We start from the raw sequence: 17,402 nt of genomic DNA on the forward strand, positions 1-17,402 counted from the left end.
TAATGTAACTGTTTTAGATTAAAAAAATTTTGCAGTTGAGTCAAACTACATTTGATTTGGCGAACAAAAGATTTGCAATAATATGGTTCTGGCAGTTTTTGTCTACAACATTTGATTTGGTGAACAGAAAATTTGCAGTACTATATACACACAGTGAACAAGCTATACCTGAGACATTAAAGAGCAGTTTAAAGCAGTTTCTATGTTTGCAACCATTTGTCATTTTTAACACTGTTTTATATAGTCAAAAAGAAACAAATGTGGCATCTTAGAAAATAAAAATGATGCTTATTTATTATGAAACAAACTGCACACATACATTTTTAGTGTCCTTGTGTCAAAGATGTATTGAAAACATACAGTAACTACATCACACAGAAATGTATGTGCAGTTCCTCCCTACCAACATCAGCTTTTCTGAATTGCGCAGGTGGAAACTTTCCCTGTAATACATCCTATGTTGCCGTACCCCTGCTGGCCTCAACCTTCATTAGTCATTGTCCTCACCCATCCAGCCCCCTCCCCGTTCCCATTCCAATACTACATAGCCATCATTTCATGGCCACACCCAGTCTTTTAATTTCTTTTTATTTCTCTCCTTTCCGCTAGTTACCCCCTCCCTCCTCCGCACCTTCTCTCCTTCCCTCTGTCTAAACTGCAACACTTCACCATCCGCCACTCCCACCATACTATCCCTCCCCCTCCCCACCCCAGCATCCTCCTTACCCCCACCCAGTCACCACTGCAGATGTGTGTGCAAGTTGCGTTTGTGTGTGTGTGTGTGTGTGTGTGTGTGTGTGTGTGTGTGGGCGCGCTCGCGCGCATCTGTGTGTATACTGCTGACAAAGGCCTTAATGGCCGAAAGCTATAATTGTGTGAATCTTTTTGTCATGCCTGTCGCGACTTAGCATCTCCGCTATATGGTGAGTAGCAACTTTCCTTCTCTGGTACTGTTACATTCCATCCTGGATTTTCCATTGTTTAATACTTAAATATGCACACTCAAGCATATATGTGAACATTCACCCACAATGTGTGTGTGTGTGTGTGTGTGTGTGTGTGTGTGTGTGAGAGAGAGAGAGAGAGAGAGAGAGAGAGAGAGAGAGAGAAGATAGAGACTTGCCACCTACAAACCCCCCCCCCCCCCCCCCCCAAACATTCACACACAGGCATGTGCACAAGCCACAGTGCACTGCACACACACACACACACACACACACACACACACACATTACTTCATTGGAAGAGATAATTCTTGCCCTGGTTATCTCGTGTAAGTCACACAAACAACCACTTACTTTAGATTTGGATGATTCTCAAATAGGGCATATCCTGCAACAAATTTATTAGCATTCAGTCCTTGTTTGGTTAGCCCAGTGAATCCACAATCAATAAGCATCTGTTTTCGATGTGGGTAATGACCAATAACACGAGTCATAACCCTACAAGCCACATCATCCAAGGAACATGAATGCAGAGATGCCTGCTGAAGATCTGAAAACAGAGTGCATTTTTGTATGTTTTCTCAGATAATGTGAAAGAAAATTTGCAAATAATCTTACACAAAAAGTGGAAATCACTGAAATCTATAGACATTAATGAAGCTAAATGTACCAGTACATCCAGAAGAACTCATTTATTCTCAACCAAATTCAAATACACTAGAAAGTTATACTAAAAGAGTTCTATATCAATAATCTTATGAAATTGATAACTTTTATTGTGTTTGTGGTATTGATGTGACCGTCAAATGAAAGATTTAAAAAAGAGTAAGTATTAGTTTCACCAAGTGTTCTTATACTTTTGATATCTGTATTTGGCTATGGAATATGGTATAATTAAAGACTTTCTTACAGTCATTAAATTGTTAAGGTCACCCTGTAAATAAATAAATTAAATCCTATACAACATGTTTTAGAGTCAACCAAGACCTATTGACTGATTCCAGCTCTACGTACCTGCAAAAGCATTCAGGAAAAGACCCAGGGACCCCCACCTGCTGACTTCCGTATTTCTGTCATCTCGCTTTTTATGTCCACTACATTTTTATCCTTTTCCCGACTAGATCTGCTCACATCCTCTGTGGACATCTCTACTTCTGGACACATCATTCTTGGAATCAAGAGACTGACGACCTTAGTGTTTAGTCCCTTAGTCCAACCCCCTCCCTTTGTCCCATTCAACCACCTTACCATTAATAAAAAGGGATGGTCTAACATTTGACTCATAAAAATAGTTAGATCCTCTCAGATAATCCATATACCGCATGAAAGGTAGTGGTTCTTGCCTCAATTTAATGTAATCCCATGATTTTATTAAGGTACCACAGTATCAAAGTAGATAACATGAGAAACTATTACATTGTTTAATTAATTGTGCATGCTCCTATGTAGTAATCAAGTATAATTTAATTTTGTTAGAAGCAAAATAAAGAGACACATCTATTGGTTTACAACACTAATATGTGAAGAGTGCCAATTTTGAATTCTCATTGTTAACATGCAATTGTTTGTTATTTCAATGGTAGTCAGGGAAAGCTGTGTGTTTATACGGGCAGGGATGGGAAGCAATCAATGGATCTTACTTTTGCGGGCTGGAAGGGAGTTGGTGTTAAGTGCATGGAGGTAATATACATGTGACATGAATGGCAAATTCTGTTGTGATTCCGGACAAATAAAGAGAGTTTTTGAGAAGTTTTAACCTCCGAGTTGATTAAATCATCTTGTAGATCACCATTTCTCTCATGCAGTTTAATTAATACTGCCATGTTCACTGTTTTTAAGCAGGCTAATGTACAAACATGATTATACAACAAACAGTCAAAATAAACAGTCAATGAACTACAGAAGGGAAACTGACAACTGTGCAGCTTCTGCCACATTGAGCTCCCTAGGCCAGATAACAGAGTCAATATTTTGTGCAGGTCAGAGCATAAGCAAGCACTCAGCTCACAATGCCAAAATCAGATTTTGTTACGTTGCAGAGTTCTCCTGTTCAACAATCCCTATGAGAAAATTTTTCAACAATTCCTGTAAGAGAATTTGTCAACCCTCCCACCACCACCACTTCCTTTTTCTGAGCAAGTAATGTTATGTCCATCACCAGAAATAAAGTCAAAATAAGACATAGAAATGGACTTAAAATGCTATTTTAAATTCATAATCCTTATAGAAAAACCTATATTTTAAGTGTTCCTCAAATGAATGTGAGGAAAATAGATTTTAAGACTTTATAGAGATGGTCATTATATATGGACCAAAAGGTTGAAAGAGCCCACAAGGTCGAACCAAACAGGGATTGGTCACTTCCTTTACGGAAGAATTATCCCAGCATTCACTTTAGTGAAGCAAGGAAAACTGGGGAATCCTAAATCTGGACTACAAGATAGAGGCTGAATCACATTCCATGCAGCAAACCTTAATTATTGCGCCACCTGGTTTATTAAATAGAAATCAGCCTTCCTCAACAGCTTCACTGCATCACAACTTTTTCAATTTTCGGGAATGAGATTTTATGTTCAGCCAGTGCACAGCAAATATGTATCAACATGACTTGCTGATGTTATGTGGGCAATATAGATAAATGTAAAACTGGTCCAGCACATTATTGTGTAATTTGTGGTGGTATAAGCTGCAGCTGACATTGATGTTTATCAAGGATTTTTAAGGGCAGTACAGTTTGCCACAATGTATAACATTGCTCTGGTACAGTGTATCATGTAAAGGATAAGCATGCATAGAAGGCTTGGCCTAATATGAACAAGTCCACTTATCATCACAGGGTGAACAACCTGTATTTTTTAAAAAAACAACCCTTAGGTTCATACCCCGTATGTACACATATTGCAACCAATATGTTTTTCCAAAGTGACATGGTTAGATGGATTTCTGTCATTGGAAGTCATATTTTATGATTAATTTTGCAGCAAATGATAACACACACATCAATTAGGCTACAGTTTATCATGGCTGTTGTAAACCTTACCCAATGCCTGATAGCAAATCCTTATAAATACAGACAATTAACTTAAAATTACATGGTGGGGATGGGGGTAACGGCTTACAATTTCCAGTAAAGAACAGGTCAGTTTTTGTGCTATCTGTTTTATTTTGCCTGCCAACACATGTGCTAACTGTAGGTCTGATGTTCTGAAGTTTGTGGATTTCAATTAATAGCTTACTAATGGCCACAGTTGTTGGAGTAATAAAATTAATATGGTTAACAGTAAGAAATGATAAACAGAGTAATTCTGTTGCTGACAATGGATAAGAACTTTCTCCTAGGGTTCTGTCATCAGTCTGGAACAGTTCATGTCTTGTGCTGACATACTATTCCTATTTGCAATCACTTTTTAGCTGTGTGGTTCTTTCTGGGGATCAAAGGCATAAAACATGAATACAATTTTTAAACTTTAGGAAAGTACTGTAAGAATAATAACTTGATGTAGTGGTGATGTAAAGGACTCTTTACAAAACTTATTATATCATATTTTATTACCATACATTTTACCATATATCATACTACATGCATTTAATATGGATAGATTTAGTATGATATATGATGAAGCATGTGATAGTAAAATATGATATAATAAGTTTTGTGAAGAGTCCTTTACATCACCACTACATCAAGTTATTATTCTTACAGTACTTTCCTACAGTTTAAAAATTGTATTCATGTTTTATCCATATTAAATTATGTTTTCAGATGTTGAGTATTTCCATTGGTATATGTTTATAAAACAGGGTATATTTTCTGCACCAAGTGAATAGAACCCCCAATTTGTTGTGTATTTTAGAACAATATTAATAAGTATTTCAGTTACGCACAAGCATGGACCAAGAAGAAATTTGGACTCACATTACCAAAGAAAAACTATCAAAAAACTCAAAATAGCATTTCCTATCAGGGAGAAAAGTACAATAAATTGCACAAGGAGATGAAAGAGATAATTAAAATACATTTGTGGAAAAAGGCAGCTGAAACATTTGCAGAAAGAACCACAATCCACCACCTACAACTGATCCCAACCTCACAATCCTACCTGCCAACAAAGGCACCACCACTGTGGTTTTGAACTGTATGGATTACCTGGTGGAAGGACTCCACCAGCTGTCATATTTGTCCACCTACAAAGTTGCTATAGTGACCCCATTCCAGAAATCCAACATAGTCTCCAGTCTCTCCTCAGATGCCCATCTCAGAGCCTCTCCCCTGAGTGTATCTCTCTCCTCACCCCTACCACTCTCCACACTCCTACCTAGTCCGCAGCTTGTGGTCTCGCGGTAGTGTTCTTGCTTCCCGAGCCCAGGGTCCCGGGTTCGATTCCCAGCGGGGTCAGGTATTTTCACCTGCCTCGAGATGACTGGGTGTTGTTGTGTTGTCTTCATCCTTATCATTCATCCTCATTATGGTCGGAGGAAGGCAATGGCAAACCACCTCCACTAGGACCTTGCCTAGTACGGCGGTGCGGGTCTCCCGCATCGTCCCCGACACTCTGTTACGGAGTATGTGGGACTTCATCATCATCATCTTCGTCATCCCCACCACCACCACCACCACCATCTTCTACGTACTTCCTAAAGCCCATAAACCCAACCACTCAGGACACACCATAGCGGACATTTACTGTGCCCCCACTGAGAGAATCTTTGCTCACTTGGACCAACATCAGCTGTTACTCGTAATTCACCCTCCTATATAGAAGAAACCATCTATTTCCTCCATTGACTCTCCACTGTTCCTGTTCCTTTACCATCCAGCACCCTGCTCTTCACTATTGATGCCACCTCCCTCTGCACTAACATCCCCAATGCTGCTACTGAACACTACCTTTCCCAATGCCCAACTGACTTCACACCTACAACCTCCTCCCTAGACACCAAGACCAACTATATCCTCGCCCACAATTAATTCTCCTTTGAAGGCATCACTCACAAATAAATCAATAATAAGGCACTAGACACCCACATGGCACAATCCAATGCCAACCTGTTCATGGGCCACCTAGAAGAATCCTTCTAACTATCCAGAAACCCAAACCCTTCACCTGGCTCAGATTCTACGATATCTTCATGGTCCTAACTGAGAGTGAGGACATACTATCCATTTTCCTCCAGAACCTCAACACTGTCTCCCCCCCCCCCTCCCCCCATCCTCCAAAAGCTCAATGCATTCTCTCTCCCCTGTTCACTTCATAAATGCATCCTCAACCCAACAAGTCACCTTCCTTGATGTTGACCTCCACCTCAAGGATGGCTCTATCACTACCTCTTTCTACATCAGACCTCCCAATCACCAGCAACACCACACCTTACCTCACCCCTACCATGCTATCCTTCCATCTCCCCACCTTAGCCTCCTCCTTACCCTCACCACCTACAAATTGTTTCCCCATCAGGTGCAGTTGCTGTATGCAGTATGGCTTCGTGGCTTGAGATAGTGCTCATACAGAGTGATAATTATTGAACTACATGAAATAAAATCATCATAACTTCTGAACAGTTTGTGTTAGGACATTCAAACTGCACAGTTGGCCATGGGGCATGATGGGCACTTGTGAAGGCCTACTATATGAGCAATAACAGTCCAACTGTGGCTCAAATGAAGTTCTAGATCAAGTTTAAACTGAAGGCAACCAGTCCAAGTGTACTAATATTCAGAAGTTTGAGAGAATGGGTAGTGTTCGTGATGACAGTGTTGGCAATACCAGTCATCCAAAAAGGGTGAAAATGCTCGAAAACATTGAGAAGGTGTGCACTGTGTTTCAAACCAGCCCCAGGAAATCGATCAGGCGAGCTGCACAACAGGTGGGAATCAACTGGAAGACACTGCGACAAATTGTTGCTGAAGACCTGCATCTCTTCCTATACAAAATTCAAACCCATAAGCCATTAAGCCACAGGGCCATGGATCAGCAGTTGTGTTTCGCCAACACTGTTGTCCACAAAATTGACAAACAGGACTTTGATGCGAATATGGTTTGGTTTAGCAACAATGCCCACTTTCATTTGGATGGGTAAGTCAGTAAGCAAAATTGGTGCATTTGGGGGGCTGAGAACCAGCATTTCATGTTGCCTGAACGGGTGACTGTGTGGTGTGCCATGTTCAGTCATGGAATAATCAGTGCAATATTCCTTGATAGCACTGTGACTGCTGAACACTGTGAAGGTTTTGGAAGATGATTTCATCTCCATTATTCAAAGTGACTCTGATTTTGACAAGACGTGGTTAAGGCAAGATGGAGATTGACCCTGTCATAGCAGGACAGCAAAGTCCCGGAGGAGCAGTTTGGGAACTGCATTCTGGCTCTGGGGCACCCAGAGGCCACTGCCATGGGCCTCAATTGGCTGCCATAGCCAAACACATGTGACTCCTTTTTGTGGGCTTTAACAAAGACAAAGTGTACAGCAATAACCCCAAAACCATTGCTGAGCTGAAAACAGCTGTTCAGGAGGTCATCAACGTTCCGACGCTTCAGCGGGTCATGCAGAATTTTGCTCTTCATCTGCACCACACCATCACCAATGATGGCAGGCATATCAAACATGTCATAACCTAGATCTGAATATCTTTAGTGACATTTACATGTTGAATATTTTTTTTCATGTAGTTCACTAATTGTCACCCTGTATGTGTGTGAATTGTACTTGTGTAAATTTTTATGTGCTTTTTTACTGTAGAAAATGGAATTTTGCCTGAAAGGTCAGATGTATAGCATTCTTTTTGTCGTGCCTGTCTACAACTCCTCAGTGTCCCCTCTATATTGTGAGTATCAATCAGTCCTTTTCATAATATTGTTGTTATTCCATTCTGGATTTTCCATTGGTTAGTAATAAAATGATTTATTATAAACAACAACATATAATAATAAGATGATTGCTCGATTTTTTTTTATAAATAGATAGGTGGTTGAAGCTGCTGGGTTGCTAACTGGGACTGAATCTGTGAGTGTAATTGTATCTGTGACGTTTGTTTTATGCCTAAAGAAAACAAAAGAAAATTTGGAAGGAGATTGAATTGTTGTTTTGGAAGAGAGAATCAAGGTGCTGCTAATACTGCACTGAAGATGGCTATAATTATGATGGTAAAAAGTTGTTTTTATTCCTCCAACATAGTTGCCATTATCATTCACATGTAGTGACATGATCTGGTTATTTTCCAAGTAAATTACCTGCTAAACTAATTTCCATATAAATGATTATTTTTGTAATTTTTTAATTGTGTAGCTGTTTTAAAATAAAGTGATACAAGAAATAAACAATATCCTCTAATCCATATAAATATTATCTTGGGGCATGTATAAATTAGATTTTGGAAAACTAGGGTATTTTAAATATTATCGCTGGCCTATACATGTAACACACACTTCAAAATTTTCCTTCTGCCAATTAGTTTTTATCATTTCATTACAACTTAACAGCATAACGGTCAGCTGAAACATGGTATGAGGTTTCTCATTATTCTAAAAGTATATCTGTGGAAATGGGGGAAGTAGGGGGGGGGGGGGGGGGGGGATGGTACTTTTTTTCAAGCTGCAAACGTTTCTCCTTAACTATATACAGTGTAAAGCAGAATCGCACTGACAAACTTTCAGAGATGGTAGTATGTATCCTAAAAAGAAATGTCCAGTAAATGTGGGCTTTAAAATGCCCAGCATAAACAAAAATTACACTGACAAACTTTCAGATGTGATAGTATATGACCTAAAAAGAAATGTCCAATAAACATATGCTCCAAAAAGCATATACCATAAAAGCTGTGAGCACTTGTTCATCTTTGCTACTATGACACACATCTCTTCCACTGAGAGCTCCTTGCTTTCCATATTTTTGAGAGGTAGTAATATGGACAAAAACAAGAGAAATTTTTAGTAAATATGGCTCTAAAATGAATGTCTTAAGAGCTATGAGCTGAAAGTTTGTTGGAGTTCTTGTTCACCCCGTATAAATACTCACCATAGAATACATAATTCCCTACATGTGCCTCGTTAAGCTTCTGCAAAACTTTGTGGTCTTCAGCATTTACACTGGCACTCATCGATGGTGTGGATCCAATAGAAATGATTGGGCATGCAAAACCCCTCTGCACAAGCTCCTCACCAAGTTTCACTACACGCTCAGCTGTACGATTGCGCACAGCTGACACCTCTGTTAGTGAGCTCGTGTGATATGAATCTCCACAGTGAGCATACAATCCCTGAAGCTTCACTGATGGCTGAAGGGCTTTACATATCGCTACAGCCATTTCTGTGTCAGACCACCGAACACCAGCTGTGTTGGAAGAAAAACAGGAGTTCACATCATGTATAAGATACAGCAAATGCATAAAATCAATAAAATAAATTATGAATAACGACTGAAGAAATAAACATTTTCATGACTACACAAAAATGACAGCAATAATTTCTTTACTCTGGATATTTATTGGGAACAAAAGCACCAGGAACCAAGCCCAACCTTTTCCAGTTACTTTTTCGGGTTCAAACCAAGCCACCAGTTAAATTCTGAACAAAAATCATCAGCAGTGCTGGCCGAAGGCTTCCGGCATAAGAATTCATCGCTCATTCCACCAACAGCCTCGTCAACAAGGGCTGAGAAGCAGACAGAGTTTCAGGGTACTTTCTTGTCCTTGGGGTCGGAAACTGCCCCTAAAGGCAGAAGAATCATCAGCAATCAATGACATGAGGGTGCAGAAGGTAACAGAAACCACTGCATTAAACACACATAATATGTATCCACAGGACATGTGGCCTGTAACTGAAGACGTCTCATGATGATCTCTACATTGTCAAAACATTCAGGCTTGGTCCCCCATTCAGATCTCCAGTAGGTGCTTCCAAGAAGGTGACCATAAGAAAAAGATCGAATAACCAAAGAAAGGATAATGTTCTACAAGTCACAGAGTGGAATGGATAAGTCAGAATGTGGTAGGGACACTAGAAAATCTGAAAGAGAAATGCTAAGGCTAACTCTAGATGTAGTGTGGGTCAGTTAAGTGAAATGGAAAGAAGACAACGATTTCTTGTTAGTAATATCAACAGCAGCAGAAAATGGTACAGTGGAAGTAGGATTCATTATGAAAAGGAATGTAGGATAAAGAATGAGTTCCTATGAACAGTTAAGTGATAGGGTGGTTCTCACCAGAATCAACAGCAAACCAGTGCCAACAACGATAGTTCAGGTATACATGTCAACATCGTAAACCAAAGATGAAGAGATAGAGAAAGTATATGAAGATACCGAATGGATAATTCAGTGTGTAAAGGGAAATGAAAATCTAATAGTCATTGGGGACTGGAATGTGGATGTAGGGGAAGGAGCAGAAGCAAGGATTATGGGAGAATACTGGCTTGGTGTCTGCCGGCTTAGCTGGTTGGTAACATGCTTGCCTCCCATGTATTTGGCCCCAGTTCAGTTCCCAGCAGGGTCAGAGGTTTCTCCGCTCATGGACTGGGTATCGTGTTGTTCTCATCATCATTTCATCCTCATCATTGGCCACAAGTCGCCCAATGTGGCACCGAATGAAATAAGGCTTGCACTTGGCGGCCAACAATCCCATATGATCATTTTATTTCATTGGCTTGGTTCTAGGAATGAGAGAAGAGAAAGATGAATTGAGTTCTGTAATAAATTTCAGCTAGTAATGGTGAATACTCTGTTCAGTAATCACAAGAGGAGGAGGTATGCTTGGAAAATGACAGGAGATAAGGGAAGATTTCAGTTAGATTACATCATGATCATAGAGAGATTCTGAAAGCAGATATTGGGTTGTAAGGTGTACCTGGGAACAGATATAAACTCAGATCAAAATTTAGTAGTGATGAAGAGTAGGCTGAAGTTTAAGAGACTTGTCAGGGAGAATCAGTGCGCAAAGTGGCATACGAAAGGACTAAGGAATAAAGAATGAAGTGACTACTGCATACACTTAAAAACAGTAACTGTTCTGGGTAGGCAGTTGCTAGAGCAAGAAGCTACATTTTTCGCACACGACAGTGAAATGCATAACCACAGCTTAAAGTCAATGAATTCAATGAACTGCTCGACAGCACTGTGTACAAAACTTTTCAATCCTAAATTCACAAGTGAACACAAAAAATGTAATGCAAACAATTAAAATGTTATTGCACCAAAGAATCAATGCACAAAGAGGTGGAATACAGAAGTACTAATGAATGAAGAGGTACACTTGACGTTCTCTGAGACTATATATACCGTAATATGGTATAGTTCAGTAGGCAGTTTAGTTTAAGTGGAATGGGCCTTTCTAAAAAGGGCAATGGGCAATCACAGAAGCTGGAAAGGAAACCATCGGTACAAAGAAGGTAACTAAGAAGAAACCGTGGATAACACAAGAAATACTTCAAGTGACCAATGAAAGAAGGAAATACAAAAATGTTCAAGGAAACTCCAGAATACAGAAATGCAAGTCAAGTAAGAATTACATAAATGGGAAGTGTAGGGAAGAAAGGTGAAATGGCTACATGAAAAATGTGAAGAAATCAAAAGCGAAATGATTATCAGAAGGACTGACTCGGCATATAGGAAAGTTAAAACAACATTTGGTGAAATTAAAAGCAAGGGTGATAACAGTAAGAGTGCAACAGGAATTCCACTGTTAAATGCAGAGGAGAGAGAGCTGATAGGTGAAAAGAATACACTGAAGGCCTCTATAAGGGGAAGGACCTGTCTGATTGTGTGATAAAAGAAGAAACTGCAGTCAGTATAGAAGACAGAGGGGATCCAATATTAGAATCAGAATTTAAAAGAGCTCTGGAAGACTTAAAATCAAGTTAGAAGAAAAGGACAGATAACATTCCATCAGAATTTCTAAAATTATTGGGGAAAGTGGCAACAAAATGACTACTCACATTGGTGTGTAAATGGGAGAGGCTGGCAATATACCATGTGACTTTCGGAAAAATAACATCCATACAATTCCGAAGAGTTCAAGATTCGACAAATGTGAGAACTGTCACACAATCAGCTTAACAGCTCATGCATCCCAATTTCTGAAAGGATAGTATACAGAAGAATGGAAAAGAAAGTTGAGGATGTTTTTAATGACAATCAGTTTGGCTTTATGGAAGCTAAGGGCATGAGAGAGGCAATCCTGAAATTGCTGTTGTTAATGGAAGCAAGACTAAAGAAAAATCAAGAGACATTCATAGGATTTATTGACCTGGAGAAACCATTCAACAATGTAAAATGGTGCAAAATGTTCAAAATTCTGAGAAAAATAGGGGTAAGCTATAGGGAAATATGGGTAATATACAATATGTACAAGAACCAAGAGGGAATAATAAGAGTGGAAGATCAAGTATGAAGTGCTCGGATTAAAAAGGGTGTAAGCCAGGGATGTAGTCTTTCACACCTAATGTTCAATCTATACATCGAAGAAGCAATGATGGATAGGGGAAAAAAAAGCTTCAGGAGAGGAATTAAAATTCGAGGTGAAAGAATATAATTGATAATATTCACTGATGACATTGCTATCATCAGTGAAAGTGAAGAAGAATTACTGATCTGCTCAATGGAATGAACAATCTAACGAGTATAAAATGTGGATTGAGAGTAAATTGAAGAAAGACAAAAGTAATGAGAAGTAGCAGGAATGAGAACAGTGAGAAGCTAAACATCAGGATTGGTGATCATGAAGTAGATGAAGTAAAGGAATTCTGCTACCTAGGCAGCAAAATACCCATGACAGATGGAGGAAGGTGGACATAAAAAGTAGACAAGAACTTGCAAAAAGAGCATTCCTAGCCATGAGCTGTCTACTAGTTACATATAAGGACCTTAATTTGAGGAATATACACTCCTGGAAATGGAAAAAAGAACACATTGACACCGGTGTGTCAGACCCACCATACTTGCTCCGGACACTGCGAGAGGGCTGTACAAGCAATGATCACACGCACGGCACAGCGGACACACCAGGAACCGCGGTGTTGGCCGTCAAATGGCGCTAGCTGCGCAGCATTTGTGCACCGCCGCCGTCAGTGTCAGCCAGTTTGCCGTGGCATACGGAGCTCCATCGCAGTCTTTAACACTGGTAGCATGCCGCGACAGCGTGGACGTGAACCGTATGTGCAGTTGACGGACTTTGAGCGAGGGCGTATAGTGGGCATGCGGGAGGCCGGGTGGACGTACCGCCGAATTGCTCAACACGTGGGGCGTGAGGTCTCCACAGTACATCGATGTTGTCGCCAGTGGTCGGCGGAAGGTGCACGTGCCCGTCGACCTGGGACCGGACCGCAGCGACGCACGGATGCACGCCAAGACCGTAGGATCCTACGCAGTGCCGTAGGGGACCGCACCGCCACTTCCCAGCAAATTAGGGACACTGTTGCTCCTGGGGTATCGGCGAGGACCATTCGCAACCGTCTCCATGAAGCTGGGCTACGGTCCCGCACACCGTTAGGCCGTCTTCCGCTCACGCCCCAACATCGTGCAGCCCGCCTCCAGTGGTGTCGCGACAGGCGTGAATGGAGGGACGAATGGAGACGTGTCGTCTTCAGCGATGAGAGTCGCTTCTGCCTTGGTGCCAATGATGGTCGTATGCGTGTTTGGCGCCGTGCAGGTGAGCGCCACAATCAGGACTGCATACGACCGAGGCACACAGGGCCAACACCCGGCATCATGGTGTGGGGAGCGATCTCCTACACTGGCCGTACACCACTGGTGATCGTCGAGGGGACACTGAATAGTGCACGGTACATCCAAACCATCATCGAACCCATCGTTCTACCATTCCTTGACCGGCAAGGGAACTTGCTGTTCCAACAGGACAATGCACGTCCGCATGTATCCCGTGCCACCCAACGTGCTCTAGAAGGTGTAAGTCAACTACCCTGGCCAGCAAGATCTCCGGATCTGTCCCCCATTGAGCATGTTTGGGACTGGATGAAGCGTCGTCTCACGCGGTCTGCACGTCCAGCACGAACGCTGGTCCAACTGAGGCGCCAGGTGGAAATGGCATGGCAAGCCGTTCCACAGGACTACATCCAGCATCTCTACGATCGTCTCCATGGGAGAATAGCAGCCTGCATTGCTGCGAAAGGTGGATATACACTGTACTAGTGCCGACATTGTGCATGCTCTGTTGCCTGTGTCTATGTGCCTGTGGTTCTGTCAGTGTGATCATGTGATGTATCTGACCCCAGGAATGTGTCAATAAAGTTTCCCCTTCCTGGGACAATGAATTCACGGTGTTCTTATTTCAATTTCCAGGAGTGTATTTCTGAGAATGTATATTTGGAGCACAGAGCATTGTATGGTAGTGAAACATGGACTGTAGGAATATATTTGGAGCACAGCATTGTATGGTAGTGAGACATGGACTGTGGGAAAACCAAAAAAGAAGAGACTCAAAGCATTTGAGATGTGGTACTAAGGAAGAGTGTTGAAAATTAGGTGAACTGATGAGGTAAGGAAGGAGGAGGTTCTCTGCAGAAATTCTGAGGAAAGGAATATATGAAAAACACTAACAAGAAGAAGAGACAGAATAGCAGGACATCAGTTAAGACATCAGGGAATAACAACCATGGTACTAGAAGGGAGCTGTATAGGATAAAAATTGTAGAGGAAGACAGAGATTGGAATACATCCAGCAAATAATAGAAGTCATAGGTTGCAAATGCTACTCTGAGATGAAAAGGTTGTTACAGGAGAGGAATTCATGGCAGTCAGAAGACTGCAGACTCAAAAAATGTGAATGATCATTTGACTCACAAGAAAGTGTCACAGAAATGTTGAAAAACTTGAATCTGTATATGCTTGAAAATACAAAGAACTTATTCCACAAAAGCCTACTTACAAAGTTTCAAGAATTAGTAGTACGTGAAAAATACAAGAAACATACAGATACCTACTAGATAAATACCAAACAGGATTCTGTAAAAAACATACCACAACATCCGCCACAATAAAAGTAGCAGGTGACCTGACGCTTGCCATGGATGCACAAGAGGTAGCTATCATGTGCTTCTTGCACTTCAGCAAATGCTTTGACACTGTCAGTTTTGAAATTTTACTTGCCAAATTTAGCAGCCTAAATTTCTTGCCAAGAACAGCGCAATGGTTTCGCTCATACCCGATGTCTTCTCGCCAAAAACGTGTCTCCTGTCCAGCAGAATAAAAGTAACAATGGAGGCAGGTTGCATCAGGTGTTCCTCAGGGTTCAGCATTAGGACCTGTACTGTTTTCATTATATGTAAATGATGTATCATCAGTTTTGTCATATTACAAACAGCACAGGTATGCTGATGACCTCCAGTTGTACCTAAATGCAAGACCAATAAACCTGAAGACAGCTATCGAGAATCTCAATACCAACCTGTGTGCACTGTCAAAATGGGCACACAATATAGGATTAAAGCTCAACCCATCCAAAACCTAAGTGGTATTGGTTGGTCATTCTACGCTCATCAACCCTAAATGTGACAAATATCAACTTGTTTCCTTTAGCAAATAGTCTAGGAATAATAATAGATGAAAATTTAAATTGGACTGAGCATGTAACTGCATTGTGCAAAAAGGCATCACTATCTCTCCCTAAAAAATATAAAAAGCTGTTCCATCTTGATCAAAAAAAGAAACTTGTACAGACACTTATACTTCCAATTATTGATTACAGCAATGTTATCCTGCAAGATCTTTCTCAAGAAAGCTCATGGCTCAGGGGATTGCTTATGAATGCCTGTGTTCTTTCTATCTGTGATGTCTGATGCTTTGATCATATTTCACCATCATATGCGCAGCTATCTTGGCTGCATGCAGACAGTGCACAGATCTCCACACCCTCTGTTTTCTCTACTGTCTTATCAATGAACTATCTCCCTCATCTCTCTTCTTGACCTTAATGCTCTTATCTGAACATTGTGGCAAGGACCAGTTCCCATCAGAGCAAAATTCTTTCTGTCCCACTCCATCATTTAGCCACTTTCTCGAGATCCTTCTCAATAGCAGGAATCTGAATCTGGAATAACCTCCTATCTATATTAGGGAACTGAATAACATCTCCAGCTTAAGAACAAAGTTAATGACGTGTCTACTAAAGCAACATAAGGATTACTATTTGTCCCTGTAAGCAGTCATTACCTTTACACATTCTTCTTCCCAACTTGATCTTCCTCTTTTCCCAGTACTCTTAGCTGGTGCAGTCTCATTAAATTTCTGTTTCTTGGAACTTACTACATCAGAAAACATTTATCTCATAAACATATCAATTCTTTTTATATCTTCCACCATCATTATTGTTATTATAATTACTACTTCTACTACTACTGCTACTGTTATCATTATTAGTGGCAGTAGCTGTGCGGTAGTACAAGTACTGCCAGCATTGACTTCATTAGTTTATAGCCAATATTCTTTACTCACATAGCCACTTCAGACACTCAAATCATTTATTACTATTTGGCATATTAAAATTGTTATTTCTTAGGAAACCTTGATGTAAAAATGGTACTGTATGTCTGAAACTCTGGTACAATGTAAGAGAGGGCCTGATGACGTTATCAGATCAGGTTAAATAAATAAATATCTACACAGTCCAGTCACATTAATTTGGCCAATGCCTATGTTCAACATCAATGTGCAACAACCATTCACAGACACCAGGTGGCAGCACTAGCATTGGATGATATATAAAGTGTGTTGGGGATGTGGAAAAAAGTGCAGCTGTTATCATATTCTGAAAACAGAGCGATTTATCTGACATTCAAAGGGGGGTGATCATTGGCTTTTGGAGCAAGGGTGCAACCATTTCCAGAATGGATAGGTAATAAAATGTTCACTTGCTGCCATGGTTCAAGTATATTGTACATGGCAAAATGGTGCTATTCAAAACTGACACCAAGGCAATTGTGGTATACCACAGGTCACAGATGACTAGAGTGAACAATAACTGTGGAGATGTGTATGGGCAAGCAGACATGCAACCACTGAGCAACTGACCACTCAGATGAACCAAGGAGCTATCAACAATGACTGTTCAGCTATTGTTGCTGTGTATGGGCCTCCATAGCAGGCACCTGATTCATGCACCCATGCTGACTGCTGTTATTCAGTGACAAAGGCTCGAATTTGCAAGCCAGTATCTCAACTGGATGTCTACTGAATGGCAACAGATCAACAGATGGCCCCTGCAGACGAAACACCTTTTATGCTCCATCGGACTGAAAGCAAACACCCTGCAACAATTGTCAGAAGGGTCCAAGCTGAAAGAGGAAGCATTATAATATGGGAAATGTTTTCATGGCGTTCCCCTTAGATGATCTTGATATTCTGGAAGGCACAAGTATGCATCTATCCTTGGGGACAACATCCACCCATACGTGCAGTTTGTTTTTCCTTGGCATGATGGCTTTAGTAGCACAACAACACAGTATGTCAAACAGT

General features: G+C 40.8%; 1 protein-coding gene across 5 annotated transcripts in view; it reads right to left on the reverse strand.

Annotated features, from left to right (window-relative positions):
- The window catches only part of LOC126095236 (D-threo-3-hydroxyaspartate dehydratase-like), a 371,140-nt gene that overhangs the window by 22,928 nt on the left and 330,810 nt on the right, over window positions 1-17,402 (reverse strand). For all 5 annotated transcript variants that reach the window (XM_049909989.1, XM_049909988.1, XM_049909986.1 and 2 more), the window contains exons 4-5: window positions 8,958-9,272; window positions 1,299-1,494 (exon numbers count right to left, since the gene is read on the reverse strand). In XM_049909989.1, the coding sequence (XP_049765946.1) occupies window positions 1,299-1,494; window positions 8,958-9,272 (511 nt within the window). The remainder of the gene's footprint in view (window positions 1-1,298; window positions 1,495-8,957; window positions 9,273-17,402) is intronic.

Source organism: Schistocerca cancellata, chromosome 8 (assembly GCF_023864275.1).
Source record: "Schistocerca cancellata isolate TAMUIC-IGC-003103 chromosome 8, iqSchCanc2.1, whole genome shotgun sequence".
Taxonomy (NCBI): domain Eukaryota; kingdom Metazoa; phylum Arthropoda; class Insecta; order Orthoptera; family Acrididae; genus Schistocerca; species Schistocerca cancellata.